This window comes from Oncorhynchus masou, chromosome 3 (genome assembly GCF_036934945.1).
Source record: "Oncorhynchus masou masou isolate Uvic2021 chromosome 3, UVic_Omas_1.1, whole genome shotgun sequence".
Taxonomy (NCBI): domain Eukaryota; kingdom Metazoa; phylum Chordata; class Actinopteri; order Salmoniformes; family Salmonidae; genus Oncorhynchus; species Oncorhynchus masou.
In genome coordinates this window covers 5,716,741-5,743,458 of record NC_088214.1, presented here as the reverse complement: position 1 = coordinate 5,743,458, position 26,718 = coordinate 5,716,741, and the positions used below count along the sequence as shown (strand labels likewise).

The 26,718-nt window shown below is 40.6% G+C and overlaps 2 protein-coding genes and 1 long non-coding RNA gene across 3 annotated transcripts; 1 reads left to right on the top strand and 2 right to left on the bottom strand.

Annotated features, from left to right (window-relative positions):
* LOC135518764 (solute carrier family 22 member 13-like) lies at positions 1-19,489 on the bottom strand. Its single transcript, XM_064943822.1, has 12 exons — positions 19,418-19,489; positions 16,476-16,884; positions 16,274-16,377; positions 15,942-16,094; positions 15,573-15,743; positions 15,295-15,354; positions 13,892-13,958; positions 13,681-13,775; positions 13,343-13,557; positions 5,290-5,398; positions 661-867; positions 1-439 (listed from the first exon to the last, which is right to left on the bottom strand). The coding sequence occupies exons 2-12, from the start codon at positions 16,848-16,850 to the stop codon at positions 361-363; spliced, it is 1,635 nt and encodes a 544-aa protein (XP_064799894.1). The 5' UTR covers positions 16,851-16,884; positions 19,418-19,489; the 3' UTR covers positions 1-360.
* Positions 19,070-26,454, bottom strand: LOC135509165 (solute carrier family 22 member 13-like). The gene is made up of 10 exons (XM_064929591.1): positions 26,024-26,454; positions 25,821-25,924; positions 25,487-25,641; positions 25,175-25,343; positions 24,860-24,980; positions 23,881-23,975; positions 23,543-23,757; positions 20,284-20,392; positions 19,730-19,936; positions 19,070-19,508 (listed from the first exon to the last, which is right to left on the bottom strand). The coding sequence occupies exons 1-10, from the start codon at positions 26,396-26,398 to the stop codon at positions 19,430-19,432; spliced, it is 1,629 nt and encodes a 542-aa protein (XP_064785663.1). The 5' UTR covers positions 26,399-26,454; the 3' UTR covers positions 19,070-19,429.
* Positions 25,568-26,718, top strand: LOC135509170 (uncharacterized). The gene is made up of 2 exons (XR_010450903.1): positions 25,568-25,655; positions 25,763-26,718. It is a non-coding gene; the product is annotated as an uncharacterized LOC135509170 (long non-coding RNA).

The following is a 26,718-nucleotide window of genomic DNA, read 5'->3' as shown; positions in this document are numbered from 1 at the left end:
TTGGGTGATAATCCATTTTATTTATACAAATTTAAGTAACGGTGCATATATCATTAGATTCCTTGATACACTGCCAATATATTTAAATTCAAATATAATAATAATATTAATAATAGGTTCATTTAATAGACACCTTTATCATATGTTTCTGATCCATTTAGCTAGTGAAAAGAGTTACAAAAAGAGTAAAGTCATTTTTTAAATTCTATAAGCCAAAGTTAAAGACAGCAAGTTATGTGGCCCATCCAGGAATCAAATTCAAAACCTTGGTGTTACAACAACCATGCACCAGCCAACTGTCTTACTAACTAAGCCTTGAAAATAAATTTACCCAGAAAAAAGACTTACATAAACATGACTTTATAGTTTGGTAGATTGTTCAGAGTCGTAATCATCCACTTTGAAGCCTTTGTCAATCTTCATGGCGATAGTCACATTTCTACAGGAAAAAGGAGATATCAATGACACCAAGCTTCAAAAGACAACAAAAAGTTATACATCCTTGAACAACTTCTTTGTAACTTATTTAGATTCTCCATCTGCCTCATATATGAATGAATGCCCTCTTATAGTTCCACAATATTCCTACAAATGCAAAAAAGGATCAGCCAAGTCTTATGTATGTGCATCTTTCCTCACATATCCTCTGGTACCACCTACCTCTTCCCCTCGGCCTCATCTGTAGAGTCAGGTAGTTCTGTCCTCCTGGTCTCAGGAAGCAGAAAGACCAGAGCCCCACCAACCAATGACAGGCTGCTGAACACGATCGTGGGGATAGACCAATGGTATGTGGCCAATATGTTGAGCATTGGTGACAGTATTCCAGCAATTCTGATCGATATTGAGCCCAAGCCTGTGGCCGTTTGTCTGAATGAATGAAGGAGCAAAGGATGTGATACATTAAGGGTTATTAAACCATGTAAAATAAGATATATTCATGGGCCTTATATGTACATGTATATATAAGATAAATATATTTATACACACACACACACACACACACACACACACACACACACACACACACACACACACACACACACACACACACACACACACACACACACACACACACACACACACACACACACACACACACACACGTGTATGCATTCGGAAAGTATTCAGACACCTTAACTTTTTCCACATGTTGATACGTTACAGCTTTCTTCTAGAATTTATTAAACAGTTTTTTCCCCTAATCAATCTACACACAATACCTCATAATGAAAAAGGGAAAATAAGGTTTTTACAAAAAAATAAATAAATAGAAAATATCACATTTACATAAGTATTCAGACCCTTTACTCAGTACTTTGGCTACAGCCTTGAGTCTTCTTGGCTATGATAGTAAAAGCTAGTATTTGGGGAGAGTCTCCCATTCTTCTCCACAAATCCTCTCAAGCTCTGTCATGTAAGTCTCTCACTGTTGCCGCCTGCTACCGACCCCCCTCAGCTCCCAGCTGTGCCCTGGACACCATTTGTGAATTGATCGCCCCCCATCTAGCTTCAGAGTTTGTTCTGTTAGGTGACCTAAACTGGGATATGCTTAACACCCCGGCAGTCCTACAATCTAAGCTAGATGCCCTCAATCTCACACAAATCATCAAGGAACCCACCAGGTACAACCCTAACTCTGTAAACAAGGGCACCCTCATAGACGTCATCCTGACCAACTGGCCCTCCAAATACACCTCCGCTGTCTTCAACCAGGATCTCAGCGATCACTGCCTCATTGCCTGTATCCGCTACGGAGCCGCAGTCAAACGACCACCCCTCATCACTGTCAAACGCTCCCTAAAACACTTATGTGAGCAGGCCTTTCTAATCGACCTGGCCCGGGTATCCTGGAAGGACATTGACCTCATCCCGTCAGTTGAGGATGCCTGGTCATTCTTTAAAAGTAACTTCCTCAACATTTTAGATAAGCATGCCCCATTCAAAAAATGCAGAACTAAGAACAGATACAGCCCTTGGTTCACTCCAGACCTGACTGCCCTCGACCAGCACAAAAACATCCTGTGGCGGACTGCAATAGCATCGAATAGTCCCTGCGATATGCAACTGTTCAGGGAAGTCAGGAACCAATACACGCAGTCAGTCAGGAAAGCTAAGGCCAGCTTCTTCTGGCAGAAGTTTGCATCCTGTAGCTCCAACTCCAAAAAGTTCTGGGACACTGTGAAGTCCATGGAGAACAAGAGCACCTCCTCCCAGCTGCCCACTGCACTGAGGCTAGGTAACACGGTCACCACCGATAAATCCATGATTATCGAAAACTTCAACAAGCATTTCTCAACGGCTGGCCATGCCTTCCGCCTGGCTACTCCAACCTCGGCCAACAGCCCCCCCCCCGCAGCTCCTCGCCCAAGCCTCTCCAGGTTCTCCTTTACCCAAATCCAGATAGCAGATGTTCTGAAAGAGCTGCAAAACCTGGACTCGTACAAATCAGCTGGGCTTGACAATCTGGACCTTCTATTTCTGAAACTATCCGCCGCCATTGTCGCAACCCCTATTACCAGCCTGTTCAACCTCTCTTTCATATCGTCTGAGATCGCCAAGGATTGGAAAGCTGCCGCAGTCATCCCTCTCTTCAAAGGGGAGACACCCTGGACCCAAACTGTTACAGACCTATATCCATCCTGCCCTGCCTATCTAAGGTCTTCGAAAGCCAAGTCAACAAACAGGTCACTGATCATCTCGAATCCCACCGTACCTTCTGCGCTGTGCAATCTGGTTTCCGAGCCGGTAACGGGTGCACCTCAGCCACACTCAAGGTACTAAACGATATCATAACCGCCATCGATAAAAGACAGTACTGTGCAGCCGTCTTCATCAACCTTGCCAAGGCTTTCGACTCTGTCAATCACCATATTCTTATCGGCAGACTCAGTAGCCTCGGTTTTTCGGATGACTGCCTTGCCTGGTTCACCAAGACAGAGTTCAGTGTGTCAAATCGGAGGGCATGCTGTCCGGTCCTCTGGCAGTCTCTATGGGGGTGCCACAGGGTTCAATTCTCGGCCGACTCTTTTCTCTGTATATATCAATGATGTTGCTCTTGCTGCGGGCGATTCCCTGATCCACCTCTACGCAGACGACACCATTCTATATACTTCCGGCCCGTCCTTTGACACTGTGCTATCTAACCTCCAAACGAGCTTCAATGCCATACAACACTCCTTCCGTGGCCTCCAACTGCTCTTAAACGCTAGTAAAACCAAATGCGTGCTTTTCAACCGATCGCTGCCTGCACCCGCACGCCCGACTAGCATCACCACCCTGGATGGTTCCGACCTTGAATATGTGGACATCTATAAGTACCTAGGTGTCTGGCTAGACTGTAAACTCTCCTTCCAGACTCATATCAAACATCTCCAATCGAAAATCAAATCAAGAGTCGGCTTTCTATTCCGCAACAAAGCCTCCTTCACTCACGCCGCCAAACTTACCCTAGTAAAACTGACTATCCTACCGATCCTCGACTTCGGCGATGTCATCTACAAAATTGCTTCCAACACTCTACTCAGCAAACTGGATGCAGTTTATCACAGTGCCATCCGTTTTGTCACTAAAGCACCTTATACCACCCACCACTGCGACTTGTATGCTCTAGTTGGCTGGCCCTCGCTACATATTCGTCACCAGACCCACTGGCTCCAGGTCATCTACAAGTCCATGCTAGGTAAAGCTCCGCCTTATCTCAGTTCACTGGTCACGATGGCAACACCCATCCGTAGCACGCGCTCCAGCAGGTGTATCTCACTGATCATCCCTAAAGCCAACACCTCATTTTGCCGCCTTTCGTTCCAGTACTCTGCTGCCTGTGACTGGAACGAATTGCAAAAATCCCTGAAGTTGGAGACTTTTATCTCCCTCACCAACTTCAAGCATCTGCTATCTGAGCAGCTAACCGATCGCTGCAGCTGTACATAGTCTATTGGTAAATAGCCCACCCATTTTCACCTACCTCATCCCCATACTGTTTTTATTTATTTACTTTTCTGCTCTTTTGCACACCAATATCTCTACCTGTACATGACCATCTGATCATTTATCACTCCAGTGTTAATCTGCAAAATAGTAATTATTTGCCTACCTCCTCATGCCTTTTGCACACAATGTATATAGACTCCCCTTTTTTCTACTGTGTTATTGACTTGTTAATTGTTTACTCCATGTGTAACTCTGTGTTGTCTGTTCACACTGCTATGCTTTATCTTGGCCAGCTTGCAGTTGCAAATGAGAACTTGTTCTCAACTAGCCTACCTGGTTAAATAAAGGTGAAATAAAAATAAATAAAATAAAATAAATGTAGGACGGGGAAAGTTGCTGCACACCTATTTTCAGGTCTCTCCAGAGATGTTTGATAGGGTTCAAGTCCGGGCTCTGGCTGGGTCACTCAAGGACATTCAGAGACTTGCAACGAAGCCACTCCTGCGTTGTCTTTGCTGTGTGCTTAGGGTCATTGTCCTGTAGGAAAGTGAACCGTTGCACCAGTATGTGGTCCTGATCGCTCTGGAGCAGGTTTTCATCAAGGATCTCACTGTACTTTGCTCTGTTAATTTTTTCCCTCGATCCTTACTAGTCTCCCAGTACCTGCAGCTGAAAAACATCCCCACAGCCAGATGATGAGCGGTGCCTGGTTTCTTCCAGATATCATGTTTTACATTCAGGCCAAAGAGGTCAATCTTGGTTTCAACAGATCATTGAATCTTGTTTCTCATGGTCTGAGAGTCCTTTATGTTTCTTTTGGCAAACTCCAAGTGGGCTGTCATGTGCCTTTTACTGAAGAGTGTCTTCCATCTGGCCACAATACCATAAACATCTGATTGGTAGACTGCTGCAGAGATGGTTATCCTTCTGGAAGGTTCTCCCATCTCCACAGAGGAACTCTGGAGCTCTGTCAGAGTGACCAACGGGTTTTTGGTCACCTCCCTGACCAAGGCCCTTCTCCCCCTATTGCTAAATTTGCCCGGACTGCCAGCTCTAGGAAGAGTGTTGGTGGTTCCAAACTTCTTCCATTTAAGAATGATGGAATCCACTGTGTTCATGTGGACCTTCAATGCTGCATACATTCTTTTGGTACCCTTCCCCAGATCTGTGCCTCAACACCATCCTGTCTCGGAGCTCTGCGTACAATTCTTTTAATTTTTTGCTTTGTCATTATTACGTATTGTGTTTAGATAGATGATTGATATAAAAAAAATCAAGTTAAGAGTAATGCTGACCCCTTCACAAAAAGTGAAGGGGTCTGTATACATGTACATGTATATAGAAATATATAGATCTTACCTAACAGAGGTGGGAAACAGCTCCTGAACATAGACGTTGCATATGGATCCAGCATTGTTCATGAAAAACCTCCCAGCAGCAGCAAGAGCAGTAATAGCAACGGCGTTGTCTGAAATCGAGTTAACATACTGCACATCAACATGTTGTTTTCTCATCTCTGTATGATCAGTCCACTGCCTATGGAATCATGTAGTAAAAAGTGTTATACTAATGAAAATATATTTTATATTTGAGAATCTTTAAAGTAGCCACCCTTTACCCTGATAACAGCTTTGCATTCTCTCAACTAGCTTCATGAGGTCGTCAACTGTAGTGTCACATGGAGTGTGCAAATCTGTCATCAAGGTAAAAGGTGGCTACTGTGTGGAATCTAAAATCAAAAATGTATTTTGATTTGTTTAACAATTGTTTTGATTACTACTTGATTCCATATGTGTTATTTCACAGTTTTGATATCTTCACTATTATTCTACAATGTAGTGTCATGACTCTCTCCTTGATTAGGAATAAAAGTGCCAGATCAACTTGGCACATGGCTGACAGATACCAGACTCCGGTTTAATGACTTAACAGCAGGTCATAAATAGTTAACAGAAACTTTCTCTTTCTTGCCCTGCAGTATTGGAATATAAATTCCTTTGTTTACAGAAGATCTTTGCTGTCAAAAACTCTAATGGCCAAAGAATGAACTTTGGAACAATATTCATGAGGTAAGAATATTAAGAATGGTCTGAGGGGATCTAAAGAATAATCCTGTCATCCTGTCATCCTGTCAATAATCCTGATTATTATTTTGTGATGTCATTAAGAATGGTATGACAACTTAACTGGAACTCGGAAAGTGTATGCATCCTTTGTATCAAGTTTACATCTAAATGTGGTATAAAATACATGATTAAATATGAGAATACTTTTGTGAAGATAGCAATGTGATTTTAGCCTTCTAAAATAGATCATTGTTTTTCATATAAACTTGTGCCCGGTCAGTAGCCACGCCCAAGTGAGCTCAGAGTTCGTGTCAGCATGATGGAAAGCCCCCTTTGGTCAGAGTGCTTAAAAGGACTCTGTAAGAAATAACATATAGACCTAAAAGATGTGAGGCCGTGGTCCACACCTTGAAATGACTAGAAACGTTGTACTGAGACCATACAGTGTGGAGTGGTGGCTACATGGCTGAAAATGGTTTTCAACTCTACAGACCAGCCTGACATACAGCGTGAGCTGAATGTTACAAAATGATTTAAACTCTACAGACCAGAAACATGGGACGGTAGTCCATAGGTTTGAAATGGTGAAACTCACTCTAAATCTCTACAGAAGAAGATAACCTCATCGAGGAGACCAGAAACATTCACAGTCTGCAGATGTGCATGTGAAAATTGTCCTAAAGACACGATGTGGGAAAGAAGAATCCCTCTGACACAACCGTTGGTACTTCTGAAGAATTTACCGAACAAACACTTGAAGACCAGAGAAAATCTACAACTAAGGAGGACATTGTGATCTCTGGTGTACAACCAGAGCCTTACATCGAGCCACTACCCGTAGATGGATCGATTGGTTTCAATAGAGACGACAGAGAAAGACAGCTACGTGTAAATATATATTACATTTCTAATCCGAATGAGCGGTGGTTAGGGTGCTAAGTATTTTGGTTACTGTGGACGTAGGTTCCAAATGTATATATGATACGTTGACTCTCCTTGTCTCCCCCTCTCTTTCTTTCCCCACCCCCTTTCCATTGTGTAACAAGCCGTCATATCGTGTCAGTCCACTAGGGACTTTTATCTCATGTATGTGTATTCTGTGTTATTATTTAGTTAGTTAGTTAGTAAATAAATAATTATGTTTCATCAATAAGGGCTAGGGTTCTTGCGACGTTCAGAATGAGACTGACGAGGTAATAAAAATTAATATGTGACTGTTCAGAACGAGACTGATATGGGGTAATGATGATTAATAAGTGACTGTTCAGAATGAGACTGATATGGGGTAATAATGATTCATACGTGACTGTTATTGATGTCAGATATATCTGAATATCTTAAGAATTTAAGTTGAGAGAACTCAATAAACTTTTCCCGTGGTGCCCCAATTTCCTAATGAGTTAACCTGATGGGTAAGGTGTTCCGCTAGCGGAACCCCACGACAACATTCCGCTGAAAAGGCAGCGCACGAAATTCAAAAATATTTTTTCGAAATATGTAACTTTCACACATTAAGAAGTCCAATATAGCAAATGAAAGATAAACATCTTGTTAACCTCTAGCGACGAGCAAATCCATATCCGGGAGCATAATCAGAGCCTCAAGCGCATTACTATAACGCAACATTTCCTATTCATGAAAATCGCAAATGAAATGAAATAAATATATTCAAACACAAGCTTAGCCTTTTGTTAACAACACTGTCATCTCAGATTTTCAAAATATGCTTTTCAACCAAAGCTACACAAGCATTTGTGTAAGAGTATTGATAGCCTAGCATAGCATTAAGCCTAGCATTCAGCAGGCAACATTTTCACAAAAACAAGAAAAGCATTCAAATAAAATCATTTACCTTTGAAGAACTTCGGATGATTTCAATGACGAGACTCTCAGTTCGATAGCAAATGTTAATTTTTTCTAAAAAGATTATTTGTGTTCGCGAAATAGCTCCGTTTTCTTCATCACGTTTGGCTAAGAAAAAGACCGGAAAATTCAGTCACTACAATGCCAAACTTTTTTCCAAATTAGCTCCATAATATCGACAGAAACATGGCAAACGTTGTTTAGAATCAATCCTCAAGGTGTTTTTCACATATCTATTCGATAATATATCAGTCGTGACAGTTGGTTTCTCATCAGAAGCAAACGGAAAAATACTGCAGCTGGAGATTACGCAATAATTGCAACAGAGGACACCTCTGGTAGATGTAGTCTCTTATGGTCAATCTTCCAATGTAAATACGTCACAATGCTGTCGACACCTTGGGGAAGCGACAGAAAGCCAAAGCTCATTCTTGGCCAATTCACAGCCATATAAGGAGTCATTGGCATGAGGCGGTTTCAAAAAATGCACGTGCATTTGCAATATGTTTCAATGGGCATTTACCATCACAAATTTTTCATGCTCAAAAATCATGCAGACATGCAAAATTGACTGGCCTGATGAACACAGGATGGCCTGGCAGTGATAGTTGTTCCTTTCCATCACTCGTTGTGTTGATTTCATCATGTCCATTTGGTGATGTTTTTTCACTATAGAATCATATTGCAAATGCAAGTGCATTGTTGTGCAACTGGTGATTGAAAATAGGCACCTGGTAACCCAAAAATAAAATTATGGTTGTAAATGCATTTACCGGTACTCCTATTGTCCATGCCCGCTATGTGAGCACCCTACTACGGCCCACTATCCACGGGGGCCCTTCCTGAGTGCTTTATGGACAGTTTAAAATATTCTGATGGATACGCATTGTTGTGCAACTGGTGATTGAAAATAGGCACCTGGTAACCCAAAAATAAAAATATGGTTGTAAATGCATTTACCTGGACTCCTCTTGTCCATGCCCGCTATGGGAGTACCCTACTACGGCCCTCTATCCATGGGGGCCGTCCTGAGTGCTTTATGGACTGTTTAAAATATTCTGATGGATACGCATTGTTGTGCAACTGGTGATTGAAAATAGGCACCTGGTAACTCAAAAATAAAAATATGGTTGTCAATGCATTTACCGATCATTCTGATATTAATGCCCGCTATGGGAACACAGGATGGCCTGGCAGTGATAGTTGTTCCTTTCCATCACTCGTTGTGTTGATTTCATCATGTCCATTTGGTGATGTTTTTTCACTATAGAATCATATTGCAAGTGCACGTGCATTTGCAATATGTTTCAATGGGAATTTACCATCACGAATTTGGCATGCTCAAAAATCATGCAGAAATGCAAAATTAACTGGCCTGATGAACACAGGATGGCCGTTCATTGATAGTGGGTCTCGTTGTGTTGATTTCATTATGTCCATTTGTTTATGTTTTCTCACTTTTGATAAGTCACTGTAGATTTGCAATATGGTTCAATGGGCATTTACCATCACGAATTTGTCATGCTATAAAAATCCTGCTGGAATGCGAAATTGACTGGCCCGATGAACTCGGGATGGCTGGGTATTGATTCTGGTTCATCTCAATCGCTCGTTAGGGTTGATTTCAGAATGTCACTTTGATGATGGTACCTCACTGTTTAAACATATTGCAAATGGACAAGAGTCACCAGCAAGTCACCGTCCATCAGTCAATTAGATATCATTCTGACACCAAACTGATACAAACTGACACCAAACCCACTTTTTCCAAATCGTTTAGTAGCCAACTATCACATACTTCAGAGCTGGCCCAAAATTCACAACGCCTTCGGTTCAAACCATTAAAAAAACATAAAACACGTAGTTACGTTTTAGCTGCAGGTCCATTTCTTATGTTATGTGTAGGCCTAGCTGAGGCAACCCCGAATCCCAAGTTTCGGCTAGATAGGTCATTTGGTGTCCGAGCAAAACCCTAATTGGTGCTGTAAATCCACTTTTTTCCATGACTTGCTACGGGGTCCTTGAATGGGCTATCGGACAGAAACGTTGGGGTCTGTCTATATGGGCCGAGACGGTCGCAATGCACCTAGTCTTGCGACTCTGGGACATTTCTAAATGTCGTCATTTTCGTGATGTACAAAATTAATTGAATTGAAGTCATTGCAAATGTACGAGGCTGTTTCTCGGTCCGAGAACCTTCTAGAGCGCACGTAACTCACCACGCACTATCGACCTGAGGTCAGGAACAGGATTCTAAAGTTTGGGAACTCTAGGTCTGACGGTTCTTTAAAAGTTCCAACAAAGTTAACTAATGCAGGCAGTGTATGTCTCTACGCACCCCAATGGGTCCCTCCTTCCAAGCTGTGTGTGTGTGTGATTTAGTTTTGCTTTGAAATTTTATCGGAAAAATGACTGATTTACAGTTCATGGGGGCTGCCTAATCACACATATGAAATTTTGGACAGATCTGACTTTTTTAACTATGGCACTTCCGGTTGGCACAGGAAGCTATAAGTCAACACATATCCTCATTGGGGTATGCTTTTACAGAATCCTGAGTGTTAAGTCCTTACGTTAAGAACTGACTGATTTACACAGGGTTGAATGCACTATGTCTATCAAACTGCAGGCAGAGAATGGATATACACTTTTAGGGTGATTTTAACCACTTCCGGTTGGTCCAGGAAGCTTAGAATCAACACAGGTAGACCTCATAGTGGCCTGATGGACTGGTACCAAAGACAGGTTCATACGGCATTCATAACCCATATAGGCTTCAGGTTGAATTTAAGGGTGCAGGCAATGTATTCCTATGGTGAGAGAAGTCAATGCAAACTCTTTGAAGTAAACACCTTATTTTAAACATTAAGGGTTAATGCCACACGGTCAAGGTTAGGCTTGCACAGATCAGGAGGATCTTAGGAACATTCCTATGGTTGAATTGTCCTTCTAAACCTAACGGTTCCGCCGCTGTCACCCAAAAGCAAATGATGTTGTGGGGCAGGCTTCATTTTGGGCCTACTTTTCTCATGGTCGCTGCGCTCAGACCGAGCGAGCTACGGTCAAGCGGGATATCTCGTTGAACTCGGCACGGCCTAGAGATCATGTTTATGCCACTGCCTGCTCTCTGTGTCTTTAAGCACCACACCTTTTCACTCCATCCTTGCTGTGTGTGTCTGTGAGAGCTTTTCTTTGATATCTGCTGGGAGAAATCACTGATTTACAGTTTAGGAGGGTTACCTAGTCACACATATGAAGTTTTGGAAAGATGTGACTTTTTTAACCCTTCAAAACAGACAGCGTGACCCAATTAAAGGCACAGGAAGCTATAAATAAACTCATATCCTGATTGGGGTATGCATTTACAGAATCCTGCGTTTTAAGTCTTGAAGTCAGTCTAAGAACTGAGTTATTTACGGAGGGTTTAGTGAGTGTGTGTTATTTCAGAAAATCATAGAAAATCACAGAAATCTCGCAGATCTCCGCAGCACACTTTAAAAATATTCGTATGAACACCCTGCAACTGGATCTGGAACTGTTGAAAAAAAACCCACCTATCTTTGAACATCACCAATCTGTCATTGTACAATTTCTTTTAAATGACGATAGATAAATGGCTGGTTCTTCTTTCATTGACACCGGAGGCTCCTTGACTTTGACGTGAAGTGGAAAAATAATTTCTCTATTTTCATTTTGGACCTTTAATCCCAGAGAAATGGCCATAACTCAAAAACCGTTGAGGCCTAGACGCCATCTTGTTCGGGGCCAACTGCCCATTATGCCAAAACAACGCTCACCAAGTTTCAGATTCGAAATATTTTCCGTTTTCGTGATAAGGCCCTGTCGTGATTTGTGATGTTTTGTCCAATTGCAATATGATTGCTTATGCCCTCTGGTGGGATTTTCCGGGACAGCGGAAAAATGACCAAAATTTGATTATTTTATAAAACCAAAACCGAATGTCCGACAAAGTTCATTTGATGACTTCCCGGTAGGTCCGGCCCTGCCGCTCGGCCCGACGCCGTCCGCAAATTTTACAAATGTTTTCGGACGTCTAGTAAGGGACCGTACATTTGCATTATGGACTTTCTCACTAACCATACAGCAAATGTCAAAATGTTCCCTTAAGGTATGTTAGCTCATAGCCAAGTCAAAAAACACACAGCCGTTTTTCCAGCCAAAGATACCAGTCACAAAAAGCAGAAATATAGATGAAATTAATCACTAACCTTTGATGATCTTTATCAGATGATACTCATAGGACATCATGTTACACAACACATGTATGTTTTGTTTGATAATGTGCATATTTTTATCCAAAAATCCCAGTTTACATTGGCGATTTACGTGCAGTAATGCTTGGATTCCAAAACATCTGGTGATTTTCCCAGATATACTCATAATAAACATTGATAAAAGATGCAAGTGTTATTCACATAATTAAAGATAGACTTATCCTCTATGCAATCGCTGTGTCAGATTTTAAAAAAACTTTACGGAAAAAGCATAATCTGAGAACGGCGCTCAGTACCCAAAAACAGCCAAAGTCAACTCCACCATCTTGGAGTCAACATTAGTTAGAAAGAACACTATAAATATTGACTTACCTTTGATGATCTTCATCAGAATGCACTCCCAGGAATCCCAGTTCCAGAATAAATATGATTTGTTCGATAAAGTTCATAACTTATGTCCAATTGGTAAACATTTGGTAAACAAATCGAAACGCGCGTTCAGGTCCAGCCAAACGCCGGACGAAAAGATCAAAAAGTTCATTTACAGCCCGTAGAAACTTGTCAAACTAAGTATAGAATCAATCTTTATGATGTTGTTATCATACATTTTCAATAATGTTCCATCTGGAGAATTCCTATGTCTGTAGAAAAGCAATGGAACGAGAGCTAACTCTCTCATGACCGCGCTTCACCTGTCTGTGGCACTCTGCCAGACACCTGGCTCAATCCCCTCTCATTCACCCCAACCTCACAGTAGAAGCCTCAAACAAAGTTCTAAAGACTTTTGACATCTAGTGGCAGCCGTAGGAAGTGCAATATGACCCCATTTACACTGTATATTGGAATAGCAAAGAATTGAAAAACTACAAACCTCAGGTTTCCCAATTCCTGGTTGGATAAATTGAAAGGTTTTCGCCTGTCATATGAGTTATGTTATACTCACAGACATCATTCAAACAGTTTTAGAAACTTCAGAGTTTTTTCTATCCAAAACTACTAATAATATGCATATATTAGCATCTGGAACAGAGTAGCAGGCAGTTTACTCTGTGCACCTTATTCATCCAAGCAACTCAATACTGCCCCCCTGTCACCAATAAGTTAAAAATACAATGAAAAATACTTCTCTTTTCCCTCAAGCACTGACTTTTCTGATAAATACTATGATGAGGGAATTGCAACTCGCTCGGGATAAGAGTATCTACTAAATGACAAAAACATATAAATCTATTCCAGTTGAAACTTTACCTTGTGGAACAGCCAGGATTAGGAAGCATGTGAATCCGCCAGTCAGAAGGGTTGACATTAAGGATATCTTCCTCCCCAAATATTCCAGTATAAAGATGCAGAGTATATGACCTGGTATCTCTGTGAGTCCGAACATGAGCTGTGTCAAGAAGATGTCCAGGCCAAAGTTTCCAACGTTAAAGGACAGACAGTAGTAGGAGAGGTTTAACGAGAACCTGGGATTTCAGAGAGACACACAAAAACAGACATCACATTTGTTTGTCATGATGAGATTTATTATGGGCTGAAAGTTGACCAATATGAGATATTAAGTTATTGAGAGTTATTAAAGAACTTACCATGCAAGAGTAATAGTTAAGAAGTATTTCCTAAGTACAGGAGATCTGATGAGAATGAGTATGCCTCCCTTCTGAACAACTTTCTTCTCAGCTATCTGGAATAGAGTTATCTTTTACAGAAATGAATAATTATAGACAGGACACTTGAATCTCTGCTTCCAAAGATTCAAGTGTCACACTTTGTTCCAGAATAGAGATCCTATTAAATTACTAGAGGGCCAATGTCATAAATCTTCAACTTGTTCCAGAATGGGTTGAAAACAGCAGTCATAGATGAGCTTAAGAGGTCAATCAAACTTGAGCAAAACAATGGAATTGTCATCCCGATCCTCATCTCTCCCAAGTGGTTGCATCCATTGACCAGCCCCAGCACAAATGTGCCTACATTTAGACTATTGTTTCTAACCTGTACACATGACCTCAACCCCAACAGGCAGGCAATCATGTCATCTAGATTACCAAACAACTGCATTACAGCCCCTACTTTAAAACGCTCCTCTCCTCTTCCATCCTATCATCTCTTTCTGACTATTCTGCCTCCCACCCTCCTCTCTTCCCTTTCCATCCTGATTATCTCTGGATGGCTAGCCCATGCTAACCAGCTTATGACCTGGCATCCTTTCACTCCTCCTCTCCGGAGACATTTTCCTCCTCTGGGAGTTAGCATTTAGCGGTCACTTCTTCTAAACCTGAAAAGGGACAACTTCTACATGTTAGCAGCTTGTGAAAGCCACCAAGTAAGGCATGACTTTGACTACCACCACTGATTTCTGATATCAGAAATTGTTCTAAACCTAATCTATTGTCAACCTAAAATATTGCCATATAATTACAAACACAGTTTATACAAGTTTTATGCCAATTGTCTGTAAGTCAAAAAAATAGCCTCTAAAAATACATATATAAAACAGACCATAAATGTCTAAATTTTTGTTTTCTTGGAAGGTTCTGAGTGCTATTATATGATCAATTATCAGTACTTGTTGGCTGTGGATTCACTGCATTGTCCGAATGGAATGTTGGCATATTGGCAGCTAAATTGTATGTTTGTTTTATTTCCTCTAAAACTGTCTGGCTAGCTAGCCAGCTAACACGTGCAGATAAATTCTTCAAATTCAGTATTTTACACTATCTTTTCACAGCACTGGCAAACAATCTCCTCTGGCTGGAACCATCAGATCCTCCTCTCCATCCGAGTTGGGCATCCTCCCTGACAGGCCTTTAAACAAATTCCTAAAGCACATTACCTTCATCTAGAATGGTATCTGGAACTGTCTGCATCACGGTTGACACTCCATTTGTTGGTGGCTGCCCGTTCCAAATAAATAAAATCATTTACCTACCCTGAGGCTCCCTGCCTGTGCCATCAACTTCTCACGTTAGCTTCCTCTGTTTTCTGATCAGGCCCTACCCTGATCCAATAACCACCTGGCTGATTCAGGAATAAAACGACATGAAACCCCAGACACGTTCATGTCATCATTACCAAACAACTGCATTACAGTTTAAGGAGATCTTTGAAAGACAGAGCTATGCTCAAAATCCTTGTCACTTCCTGGATGCCAACTTCTACATGCACGTAAGGCACGCATGTGATATCCTGGAAACTAAAACTGTCTAGCTTCCTCTGTTTTCCCCTGATCCAATAACCACCTGGCTGATTCAGGAATAAACCTGGAAACAAAATAATGTTTGCTGGCTTAACATCAGAACAGGCAGGCAATTTTACAATTATAATTAATACTGATAATCATTAATATTCAGTTTGGGTGCTGTAATGCTCGCAAGAATTGTGTCAATTTGTGGTGCTTCCGATTGGCTTTGTAATGCCCCTAAGGTCTTCATCAGTTTCAATAGTTTTAATATTGGTCCAAGACGACACGTGGACACACCATATGTACACTGCGACCACTGCTATTGGTACAGCCATGACAAACTGGGCAAGTCTCCAGTCTCGGATGAAGAAGATCATCCCAGCAAGGATGCACTGGCCAACTGCACCGAACGTCTGACTCAAACAAGACGCATAAGAACGTTTTGTCACTCCGACCCATTCAGTTGCTGTATGGAAGGAACATGTAGTAATGTTAAACAACTTAATATGACCGGCTGACTGACAAATCATTGACTGAGTTCTGTTATCTCATGTTCTTTTTTACATTTTATTATAGAGTATAGTCTATTTGAAATGGACAGCACTTTACTTAATATGACCGGCTGACTGACAAATCATTGACTGAGTTCTGTTATCTCATGTTCCTAATACAATGCAGTTGATTCGAAATCCACCATATGCGATGCCTACTAAAAACTGGGATGCCATATACAAATAAAAGTTTGGAGACAAGCCTGTCGTTACAGTAAAAATGAACATAATAACCATGGGTATCTGAGTTGCTCGTTGGCGACCAAATCTGGAAGAGAAAAGGTGAGAAAACTGTATTGGTTAAAACTGTTTGAAACCTCCTTTTGAAGGTTTGATGAATGTTCCTCTTGATTTACTTGTTTATGTTTTGTGGTGTTTTTTTTACAAAGAGAAAGAAAGAAACCAAGAAGTATAGGATATGTTATTCACAACTTCCAGTGTGCTTACGATTCAGCAAAAGGTCCAAACAAGAGTGAACCAAGAAGAATGGCAGCCATGAACACAGTTTGTGCAAGTCCGACAACGTTAGCTTTGCCACAGACAAGATCAAACTGCAACAAAATGAAATCTGATAACATACAAGCTCATTAATGACATGACAATATATAGTCTTATGTTTAGTAAAAAACACTCATCTATTCCTACTTACATCAGTGACTATGGTGGCTTCATACACTATATTGTTGTACACCCATCCATTCTGGCAGTCAGTGGTCTGATTGAGTCCATGCTCCCTGATTATGTCAATGTCCCAGTCTACAGGGGTAAACATCAGGCACCTACTGAAGGTTCCATCCTCCTGCCGGGGCACGGTCAGATTCAGCTGTTCCTCACTGCTCAGATTGGATCCAGCTCTAAGTATCCAGTCAGTGTTACAGTGGCGCTCAGGGTCTGACTGGATGAAAATCAAACTGGCCAGGTGGAAAGGCAAAATAAGATTCGGGAAGCATAGTCCCAATAGTATGAGCTTCTGGAATAATCCAAAGTCTCCAATGGACCTCAGGATCTCGCCAAAATCAGCCATGTTCAAGAATCAAAGCAATTCTCTGCTTGAGGAGCTTCAGAAAGAAGGTGCTTTGTCAGAGAAGCATTTATGCAAGATAAGTTAATGTTTAACTCTACTATACCACAGTCATTCAGCAAGCATGATTCAGCACGTGTAGAAACAGGATTTTTAAAGAAGAACAGTTAGAAGGAATATAACCATTCTGCACTGCCCGTTCCCTAGTTATACAACATTTTTTATATATATATCTAAATGTTGTGCCCCAAAATAATTTAGTTTCACTATAAATCCGCTTGGGAGTTTCAAAACGACGCAAGCAAATCAACATTATACAATTTACCACAGGAGGTTGGTGGGACCTTAATTTGGGAGGACAGGCTCGTGGTAATGACTGGAGTGGAATCAGTGGAATGGTATCAAATACATCAAACATGTGGTTTGCAAGTGTTTGATGCCATTCCATTTGCTCCAGTATGGCCATTATTATGAGCCGTTCTCCCTTCAGCAGCCTCCTGTGAATTTAACTAACTTCAAATTTACAAGAGTGAGATAATCCTTCATTTGCTAAGGAAAATCCTTTTTATAGTCCAAATCTGTGACTTAGATACTGGTGTCATATCCTATTAGCTATCAGCATTTTACTTTTAAGACCTGACTTTTATCAAAAAACGTTCAACTCCAACCAATTCCAGTAAAACTTATTTTGGATTTTTATCCACCTGAAGAATTTATAGCCTGGTAAAACCAACCTGATAGCTGCGTGAACACCAATCAATCTGGTTCCACCGGGATAAGGGAACTATGTTGGAGTGAACAACTATTACACTTTTGTCATTTGAGAATGTAAACAGCCAATTGAATGTTCTGGGCGAGAGACCATCATCTTCGGGCAAGTAAGAAACTGTGTCTGATCTGCCAGATGGACAAGTGTCTTTGAGAATTGAAATGTGAATCCCTGAACAAGCGTATGGTACAACGAGACAAAAGGTGTCTGTCCAGAGTCCACTTTCATAAATCAGTGACACCAGAACTTGCATCTGTTGTGAGTGTCCAGGGCTGTAAGAGAAAGGTCCATTGGTTGTGGCCCAGTTGTTGGTGTGCAGGGCAGAGGTTTCTGAGAGAACTCCTCACTCTGCCATTGCTTGCTGAAGACTGAGAGGAGGTTCAGAGACCCTACTACGCACTATGGTGTTCATCCGATGTCTTCATAAACTTCAATTTATCCCCCTGTGTACGCCCTCTCTCTCTGATTGTGTGGTTGGAGACAGGTGTGCCGGAGTCTGAGCAGATCCCTACCAGCTGCAAATCGTCCCATAAATCAAGACCTCTACATTTACTCATCCCTGCCACCTCCACTCTGCCAGATCGTAATCTCTGCTCAGTCAGTTATCACTCTAACCTTTTGTCTATTCTCAAGATCCTGTTGCTCTTCTTTGCTTACATCATTTTTGTCCTCTGCTTGCAGTTACCGCTCTGTCTTTGGTTCCTGTCTCCTGTTCCACATCTCACCACCAACCACCTTCCTCTGGATATCACCACCATTACCTTGGATTCCCCTCAGGGCCTGTTCCCCTATCTACTCAGCCAACTCAAATCTCACTCTACACTCCTGGTTTTGCAACTCATCTGAGCTACCCTGGTTCTGCCTCCCATTTTCTCTGTGATCAATAAACCTTTTTGTGCATTCATCCCGGCTTCCTCTTCTGAGTCCGCTCTTGCGCCCCCCCCCTTCGCTCATTGTAACAAATTGAGATGGCAAAGTTATTTATTGTAAACCATCTTGGCAACCCGACAAGTAGACAGTACGGCAATTTCATGTAGCAAATAAAAAGTTATCTGAAACAATTTTGTTCAATAATAAATGGGTAGATTAGTGTAGTGTTTCTCAATCCTGGTCCTGGGGACCAAAAGGGGTTGACATTTTGATTTTTTTTACCATGGCACTACACAGCTGACTGAAATATCAACGCTTGATAAGTTGATCAGCTCTGGGCAATCAGTGACTTCGTTTTTCCTTCCTTTTGTCCCCCCCCCCCCACCTCGAAATTGTTTATTTTTTAATATGTTTATATAAGTCACCAACCATTGTGAACATAACTAAACTACTTGGGCTGACTGACCAAGAAGTCAATCAGGATACAGATTATTTAGCCAGACCTGTCGGACCCCTGGACACTGCGACTCAAGAGTTAGCAATAGGCTGGCTCGGTGGTTTCACAACAATATTTACAGATTCATTGGGTGATAATCCATTTTATTTATACAAATTTAAGTAACGGTGCATATATCATTAGATTCCTTGATACATTGCCAATATATTTAAATTCAAATATAATAATAATATTAATAATAGGTTCATTTAGTAGACACCTTTATCGTAGGTTTCTGATCCATTTAGCTAGTGAAAAGAGTTACAAAAAGAGTAAAGTCATTTTTTAAATTCTATAAGCCAAAGTTAAAGACAGCAAGTTATGTGGCCCATCCAGGAATCAAATTCAAAACCTTGGTGTTACAACAACCATGCACCAGCCAACTGTCTTACTAACTAAGCCTTGAAAATAAATTTACCCAGAAAAAAGACTTACATAAACATGACTTTATAGTTTGGTAGATTGTTCAGAGTCGTAATCATCCACTTTGAAGCCTTTGTCTATCTTCATGGCGATAGTCACATTTCTACAGGAAAAAGGAGATATCAATGACACCAAGCTTCAAAAGACAACAAAAAGTTATACATCCTTAAACAACTTCTTTGTAACTTATTTAGATTCTCCATCTGCCTCATATATGAACGAATGCCCTCTTATAGTTCCACAATATTCCTACAAATGCAAAAAAGGATCAGCCAAGTCTTATGTATGTGCATCTTTCCTCACATATCCTCTGGTACCACCTACCTCTTCCCCTCGGCCTCATCTGTAGAGTCAGGTAGTTCTGTCCTCCTGGTCTCAGGAAGCAGAAAGACCAGAGCCCCACCAACCAATGACAGGCTGCTGAACACGATCGTGGGGATAGACCAATGGTATGTGGCCAATATATTGAGCATTGGTGACAGTATTCCAGCAATTCTGATCACTATTGAGCCCAAGCCTATGGCCGTTTGTCTGAATTAATGAAGGAGCAAAGGATGTGATACATTAAGGGTTATTAAACCATGTAAAATAAGATATATTCATGGGCCTTATATGTACATGTATATAAAAGATAAATATATTTATTCACACACACACACACACACACACACACACACACACACACACACACACACACACACACACACACACACACACACACACACACACACACACACACACACACACACACACACACACACACACACACACACACACACACAAATAAAAAATCAAGTTTAGAGTAATGCTGACCCCTTCACAAAAAAGTGAAGGGGTCTGTATACATGTACATGTATATAGAAATATATAGATCTTACCTAACAGAGGTGGGAAACAGCTCCTGAACATAGACGTTGCATATGGATGCAGCATTGTTCATGAAAAACCTCCCAGCAGCAGCAAGAGCAGTAATAGCAACGGCGTTGTCTAAAATCGAGTTAACATACTGCACATCAACATGTTGTTTTCTCATCTCTGTATGATCAGTCCACTGCCTATGGAATCATGTAGTAAAAAGTGTTACACTAATGAAAATATATTTTATATTTGAGAATCTTTAAAGTAGCCACCCTTTACCCTGATAACAGCTTTGCATTCTCTCAACGAGCTTCATGAGGTCATCAACTGTAGTGTCACATGGAGTGTGCAAATCTAAAAGGTAAAAGGTGGCTACTGTGTAGAATCTAAAATCAAAAATGTATTTTGATTTGTTTAACAATTGTTTTGGTTACTACTTGATTCCATATGTGTTATTTCACAGTTTTGATATCTTCACTATTATTCTACAATGTAGTGTCATGACTCTCTCCTTGATTAGGATTAAAAGTGCTAGATCAACTTGGCACATGGCTGACAGATAGCCAGACTCCGGTTTAATGACTTAACAGCATGTCATAAATAGTTAACAGAAACTTTCTCTTTCTTGCCCTGCAGTATTGGAATATAAATTCCTTTGTTTACAGAAGATCTTCGCTATCAAAAACTCTAATGGCCAAAGAATGAACTTTGGAACAATATTCATGAGGTAAGAATATTAAGAATGGTCTGAGGGTATCTAAAGAATAATCCTGTCATATGGATTATTATTTTGTGATGTCATTAAGAATGGTATGACAACTTAACTGGAACTCGGAAAGTGTATGTGTCCTTTGTATCAAGTTTACATCTAAATGTGGTATAAAATACATGATTAAATATGAGAATACTTTTGTGAAGATAGCAATGTGATTTTAGCCTTCTAAATTAGATCATTGTTTTTCATATAACCTTGTGCCCGGTCAGTAGCCACGCCCAAGTGAGCTCAGAGTTCGTGTCAGCATGATGGAATGCCCCCTTTGGTCAGAGTGCTTAAAAGGACTCTGTAAGAAATAACATATAGACCTAAAAGATGTGAGGCCGTGGTCCACACCTTGAAATGACTAGAAACGTTGTACTGAGACCATACAGCGTGGAGTGGTGGCTACATGGCTGAAAATGGTTTTGAACTCTACAGACCAGCCTGACGTACAGCGTGAGCTGAATGTTACAAAATGATTTAAACTCTACAGACCAGAAACATGGGACGGTAGTCCATAGGTTTGAAATGGTGAAACTCGCTCTAAATCTTTACAGAAGAAGATAACCTCATCGAGGAGACCAGAAACATTCACAGTCTGCAGCTGTGCATGTGAAAAGTGTCCAAAAGACACGATGTGGGAAAGAAGAATCCCTCTGACACAACCGTTGGTACTTCTGAAGAATTTACCGAACAAACACTTGAAGACCAGAGAAAATCTACAACTAATGAGGACATTGTGATCTCTGGTGTACAACCAGAGCCTTACATCGAGCCACTATCCGTAGATGGATCGATTGGTTTCAATAGAGACGACAGAGAAAGACAGCTACGTGTAAATATATATTACATTTCTAATCCGAATGAGCGGTGGTTAGGGTGCTAAGTATTATGGTTACTGTGAGCGTAGGTTTCAAATGTATATATGATAAGTTGACTCTCCTTGTCTCTCCCTCTCTTTCTTTCCCCACCCCCTTTCCATTGTGTAACAAGCCGTTATATCGTGTCAGTCCACTAGGGACTTTTATCTCATGTATGTGTATTCTGTGTTATTATTTAGTTAGTTAGTTAGTTAGTAAATAAATAATTATGTTTCATCAATAAGGGCTAGGGTTCTTGCGACGTTCAGAATGAGACTGATGAGGTAATAATGATTAATAATTGACTGTTCAGAACGAGACTGATATGGGGTAATAATAATTCATAAGTGACTGTTCAGAATGAGACTGATGAGGTAATAATGATTAATAAGTGACTGTTATTGATGTCAGAGATATCTGAATATCTTAAGAGTTTAAGTCGAGAGATAATAACTCGTTAACCTCTTGATACTACCCATCCCGGATCCGGTATCGTGAATACAGCCTCAGGCTCATTACCATAACGCAACGTTAACGATTTCTGAAAATCGCAAATGAAATGAAATATATATGCCTGCTCTCAAGCTTAGCCTTTTCTTAACAACACTGTCATCTCAGATTTTCAAAATATGCTTTTGAACCATAGCAAATCAAGCATTTGTGTAAGAGTATTGATAGCTAGCGTAGCATTTAGCGTATCATTTAGCACGCAACATTTTCACAAAAACCAGAAAACCAATCAAATAAAATCATTTACCTTTGAAGAACTTCGGATGTTTTCAATGAGGAGACTCAGTTACATAGCAAATGTTCAGTTTTTCCTGAAAGATTCTTTGTGTAGGAGAAATCGCTCCGTTTTGTACATCACATTTGGCTACCGAAACGAACCAAAAATTCAGTCACCAAAACGTCAAACTTTTTCCAAATTAACTCCATAATATCGACCGAAACATGGCAAACGTTGTTTAGAATCAATCCTCAAGGTGTATTTTCACATATCTCTTCATTGATATGCCGTTCGTGGAAGCCTGCTTTCGTCTCAGAATCCCATGGAAAAATACCAGCAGCTGAAGATGATGCACCAATTTCGACGGAGGACACCGGGCGGGCACCTGGCAAATGTAGTCTCTTATGGTCAATCTTCCAATGATATGCCTACAAATACGTCACAATGCTGCAGACACCTTGGGGAAACGATAGATAGGGCAGGCTCATTCCTGTCGCATTCACAGCCATATAAGGAGACAATGAAAAACAGAGCCTCAAAAATCCTGCTCATTTCCTGGTTGCAGTTTCATCTTGGTTTTGCCTGTAGCTTCTGTTCTGGGGCACTCGCAGACAATATCTTTGCAGTTCTGGAAACGTCAGAGTGTTTTCTTTCCAAAGCTATCAATTCTATGCATAGTCGAGCATCTTTTTGTGACAGAATATTGCGCTTAAAACGGGCACGTCTTTTTATCCAAAAATGAAATACTGCCCCTAGAGTTCCAAGAGGTTAAACTTTCCCGTGGTGCCCCAATTTCCTAATGAGTTAAAATACAAATAAAAATACTTATCTTTTCTGATAATTACTATGATGAGGGAATTGCAACTCCCTCGGGATAAGAGCATCTACTAAATGATAAAACAATGTCAATCTATTCCTGTTTGAACTTTATTTACCTTGTGGAACAGCCAGGATTAGGAAGCATGTGAATCCGCCAGTCAGAAGGGTGGACATTAAGGATATCTTCCTCCCCAAATATTCCAGTATAAAGATGCAGAGTATATGACCTGGTATCTCTGTGAGTCCGAACATGAGCTGTGTCAAGAAGATGTCGAGGCCAAAGTTTCCAACGTTCAAGGACAGACAGCAGTAGGAGAGGTTTAACGAGAACCTGGGATTTCAGAGAGACACACAAAAACAGACATCACATTTGTTTGTCATGATGAGACTTAGTATGGGCTGAAAGTTGACCAATATGAGATATTAAGTTATTGACAGTTATTAAAGAACTTACCATGCAAGAGTAATAGTTAAGAAGTATTTCGTAAGTACAGGAGATCTGATTAGAATGAGTATGCCTCCCCTCTGAACAACTTTCTTCTCAGCTATCTGGAATAGAGTTATCTTTTACAGAAATGAATAAGTATAGACACTTGAATCTCTGCTTCCAAAGATTCAAGTGTCACACTTTGCCATAGAGTTCCTATTAAATTAGTAGAGGGCCTATGTCATAAACCTTCAAAGTTCCAGAATGGGTTGAAAACAGAAGTCATAGATGAGCTTAAGAGGTCAATCAAACTTGAGCAAAACAATGGAATTGTCATCCCGAGTTGCCTCATTGACCACCAGCAAAATGTGCCTACATTTAGACTATTGTTTCTTGTACGCATGTCAACCCCAACACGTTCATGTCATCATTACCAAACAACTGCATTACAGTTTAAAACGACTTTGACTACCACCACTGATTTCTGAATGCTAATGCTAAATGTTCAACTGTGACAGACAAAATGAGAAAAAAAATATTTTTCCACCATAATTTGCAAATAAATTCATTAAAAATCCTACAATTTTTCTTCATTTTGTCTGTCATAGTCGAAGTGTACCTATGATGAAAATTACAGGCCTCTCTCATCTTTTTAAGTGGGAGAACTTGCACAACTGGTGGCTGACTAAAAACGTTTTTGCCCCACTGTATATAAACAGACCATAAATGTCTACACTTTTGTTTTCTTGGAAGGTTCTGAGTGCTATTATATGATCAATTATCAGTACTTGTTGGCTGTGGATTCATTGCATTGTCCGAATGGCAGCATATTGGCAACTAAATTGTATGTTTGTTTTATTTCCTCTAAAACTGTCTGGCTAGCTAGCCAGCTAACACGTGCAGATAAATTCTTCAAATTCAGGATTTTACACTATCTTTTCACAGCACTGGCAAACAATGGCTGGCCAGCTCCCTGGCCTTTAAACAAATTCCTAAAGCACATTACCTTCTCTAGAATGGTATCTGGAACTGTGCGTTTGTTGATGGCTGCTACCCTGAGTATCAACATCTTAGCTTCCTCTGTTTTCCCCTGATCCAATAACCACCTGGCTGATTCAGGAATAAACCTGGAAACACAGAACAGGCAGACAATTTTACAATTATAATTAATACTGACAATCATTAATATTCAGTTTGGGTGCTCTAATGCTCGCAAGAATTGTGTCAATTTGTGGTGCTTCCGATTGGCTTTGTAATGCCCCTAAGGTCTTCATCAGTTTCAACAGTTTTAATATTGGTCCAAGACGACACGTGGACACACCATATGTACACTGCGACCACTGCTATTGGTACAGCCATGACAAACTGGGCAAGTCTCCAGTCTCGGTTGAAGAAGATCATCCCAGCAAGGATGCACTGGCCAACTCCATCGAACGTCTGACTCAAACAAGAGGCATAAGAACGTTTTGTCACTCCGACCCATTCAGTTGCTGTATGGAAGGAACATGTAGTAATGTTAAACAACTTAATATGACCGGCTGACTGACAAATCATTGACTGAGTTCTGTTATCTCATGTTCTTTTTTACATTTTATTATAGAGTATAGTCTATTTGAAATGGACAGCACTTTACCTAATACAATGCAGTTGATTCGAAATCCACCATATGCGATCCCTACTAAAAACTGGGATGCCATATACAAATGAAAGTTTGGAGACAAGCCTGTCGTTACAGTAAAAATGAACATAATAACCATGGGTATCTGAGTTGCTCGTTGGCGACCAAATCTGGAAGAGAAAAGGTGAGAAAACTGTGTTGGTTAAAACTGTTTGAAACCTCCTTTTGAAGGTTTGATGAATGTTCCTCTTGATTTACTTGTTTATGTTTTGTGGTGTTTTTTTTACAAAGAGAAAGAAAGAAACCAAGAAGTATAGGACATGTAATTCACAACTTCCAGTGTGCTTACGATTCAGCAAAAGGTCCAAACAAGAGTGAACCAAGAAGAATGCCAGCCATGAACACAGTTTGTGCAAGTCCGACAACGTTAGCTTTGCCACAGACAAGATCAAACTGCAACAAAATAAAATCAGATAACATACAAGCTCATTAATGACATGACAATATATAGTCTTATGTTTAGTAAAAAAACACTCATCTATTCCTACTTACATCAGTGACTATGGTGGCTTCATACACTCTATTGTTGTACACCCATCCATTCTGGCAGTCAGTGGTCTGATTGAGTCCATGCTCCCTGATGATATCAATGTCCCAGTCTACAGGGGTAAACATCAGGCACCTACTGAAGGTTCCATCCTCCTGCCGGGGCACGGTCAGATTCAGCTGTTCCTCACTGCTCAGATTGGATCCAGCTCTAAGTATCCAGTCAGTGTTACAGTGGCGCTCAGGGTCTGACTGGATGAAAATCGAACTGGCCAGGTGGAAAGGCAGGACAAGATTCGGGAAGCATAGTCCCAATAGTATGAGCTTCTGGAATAATCCAAAGTCTCCAATGGACCTCAGGATCTCGCCAAAATCAGCCATGTTCAAGAATCAAAGAAATTATCTGCTTGAGGAGCTTCAGAAAGAAGGTGCTTTGTCAGAGAAGCCTTTATGCAAGATAAATTAATGTTTAACTCTACTATCCCACAGTCATTCAGCAAGCATGATTCAGCACGTGTAGAAACAGGATTTTTAAGAAGAACAGTTAGAAGGCATATAACCATTCTGCACTGTCCGTTCCCTAGTTATACAACTTCTTTTTTTTATATCTAAATGTTGTGCCCCAAAATATTTTAGTTACACTGTAATCCCGCTTGGGAGTTTCAAAATGACGCAAATAAATCATTGTACAATTTACCACA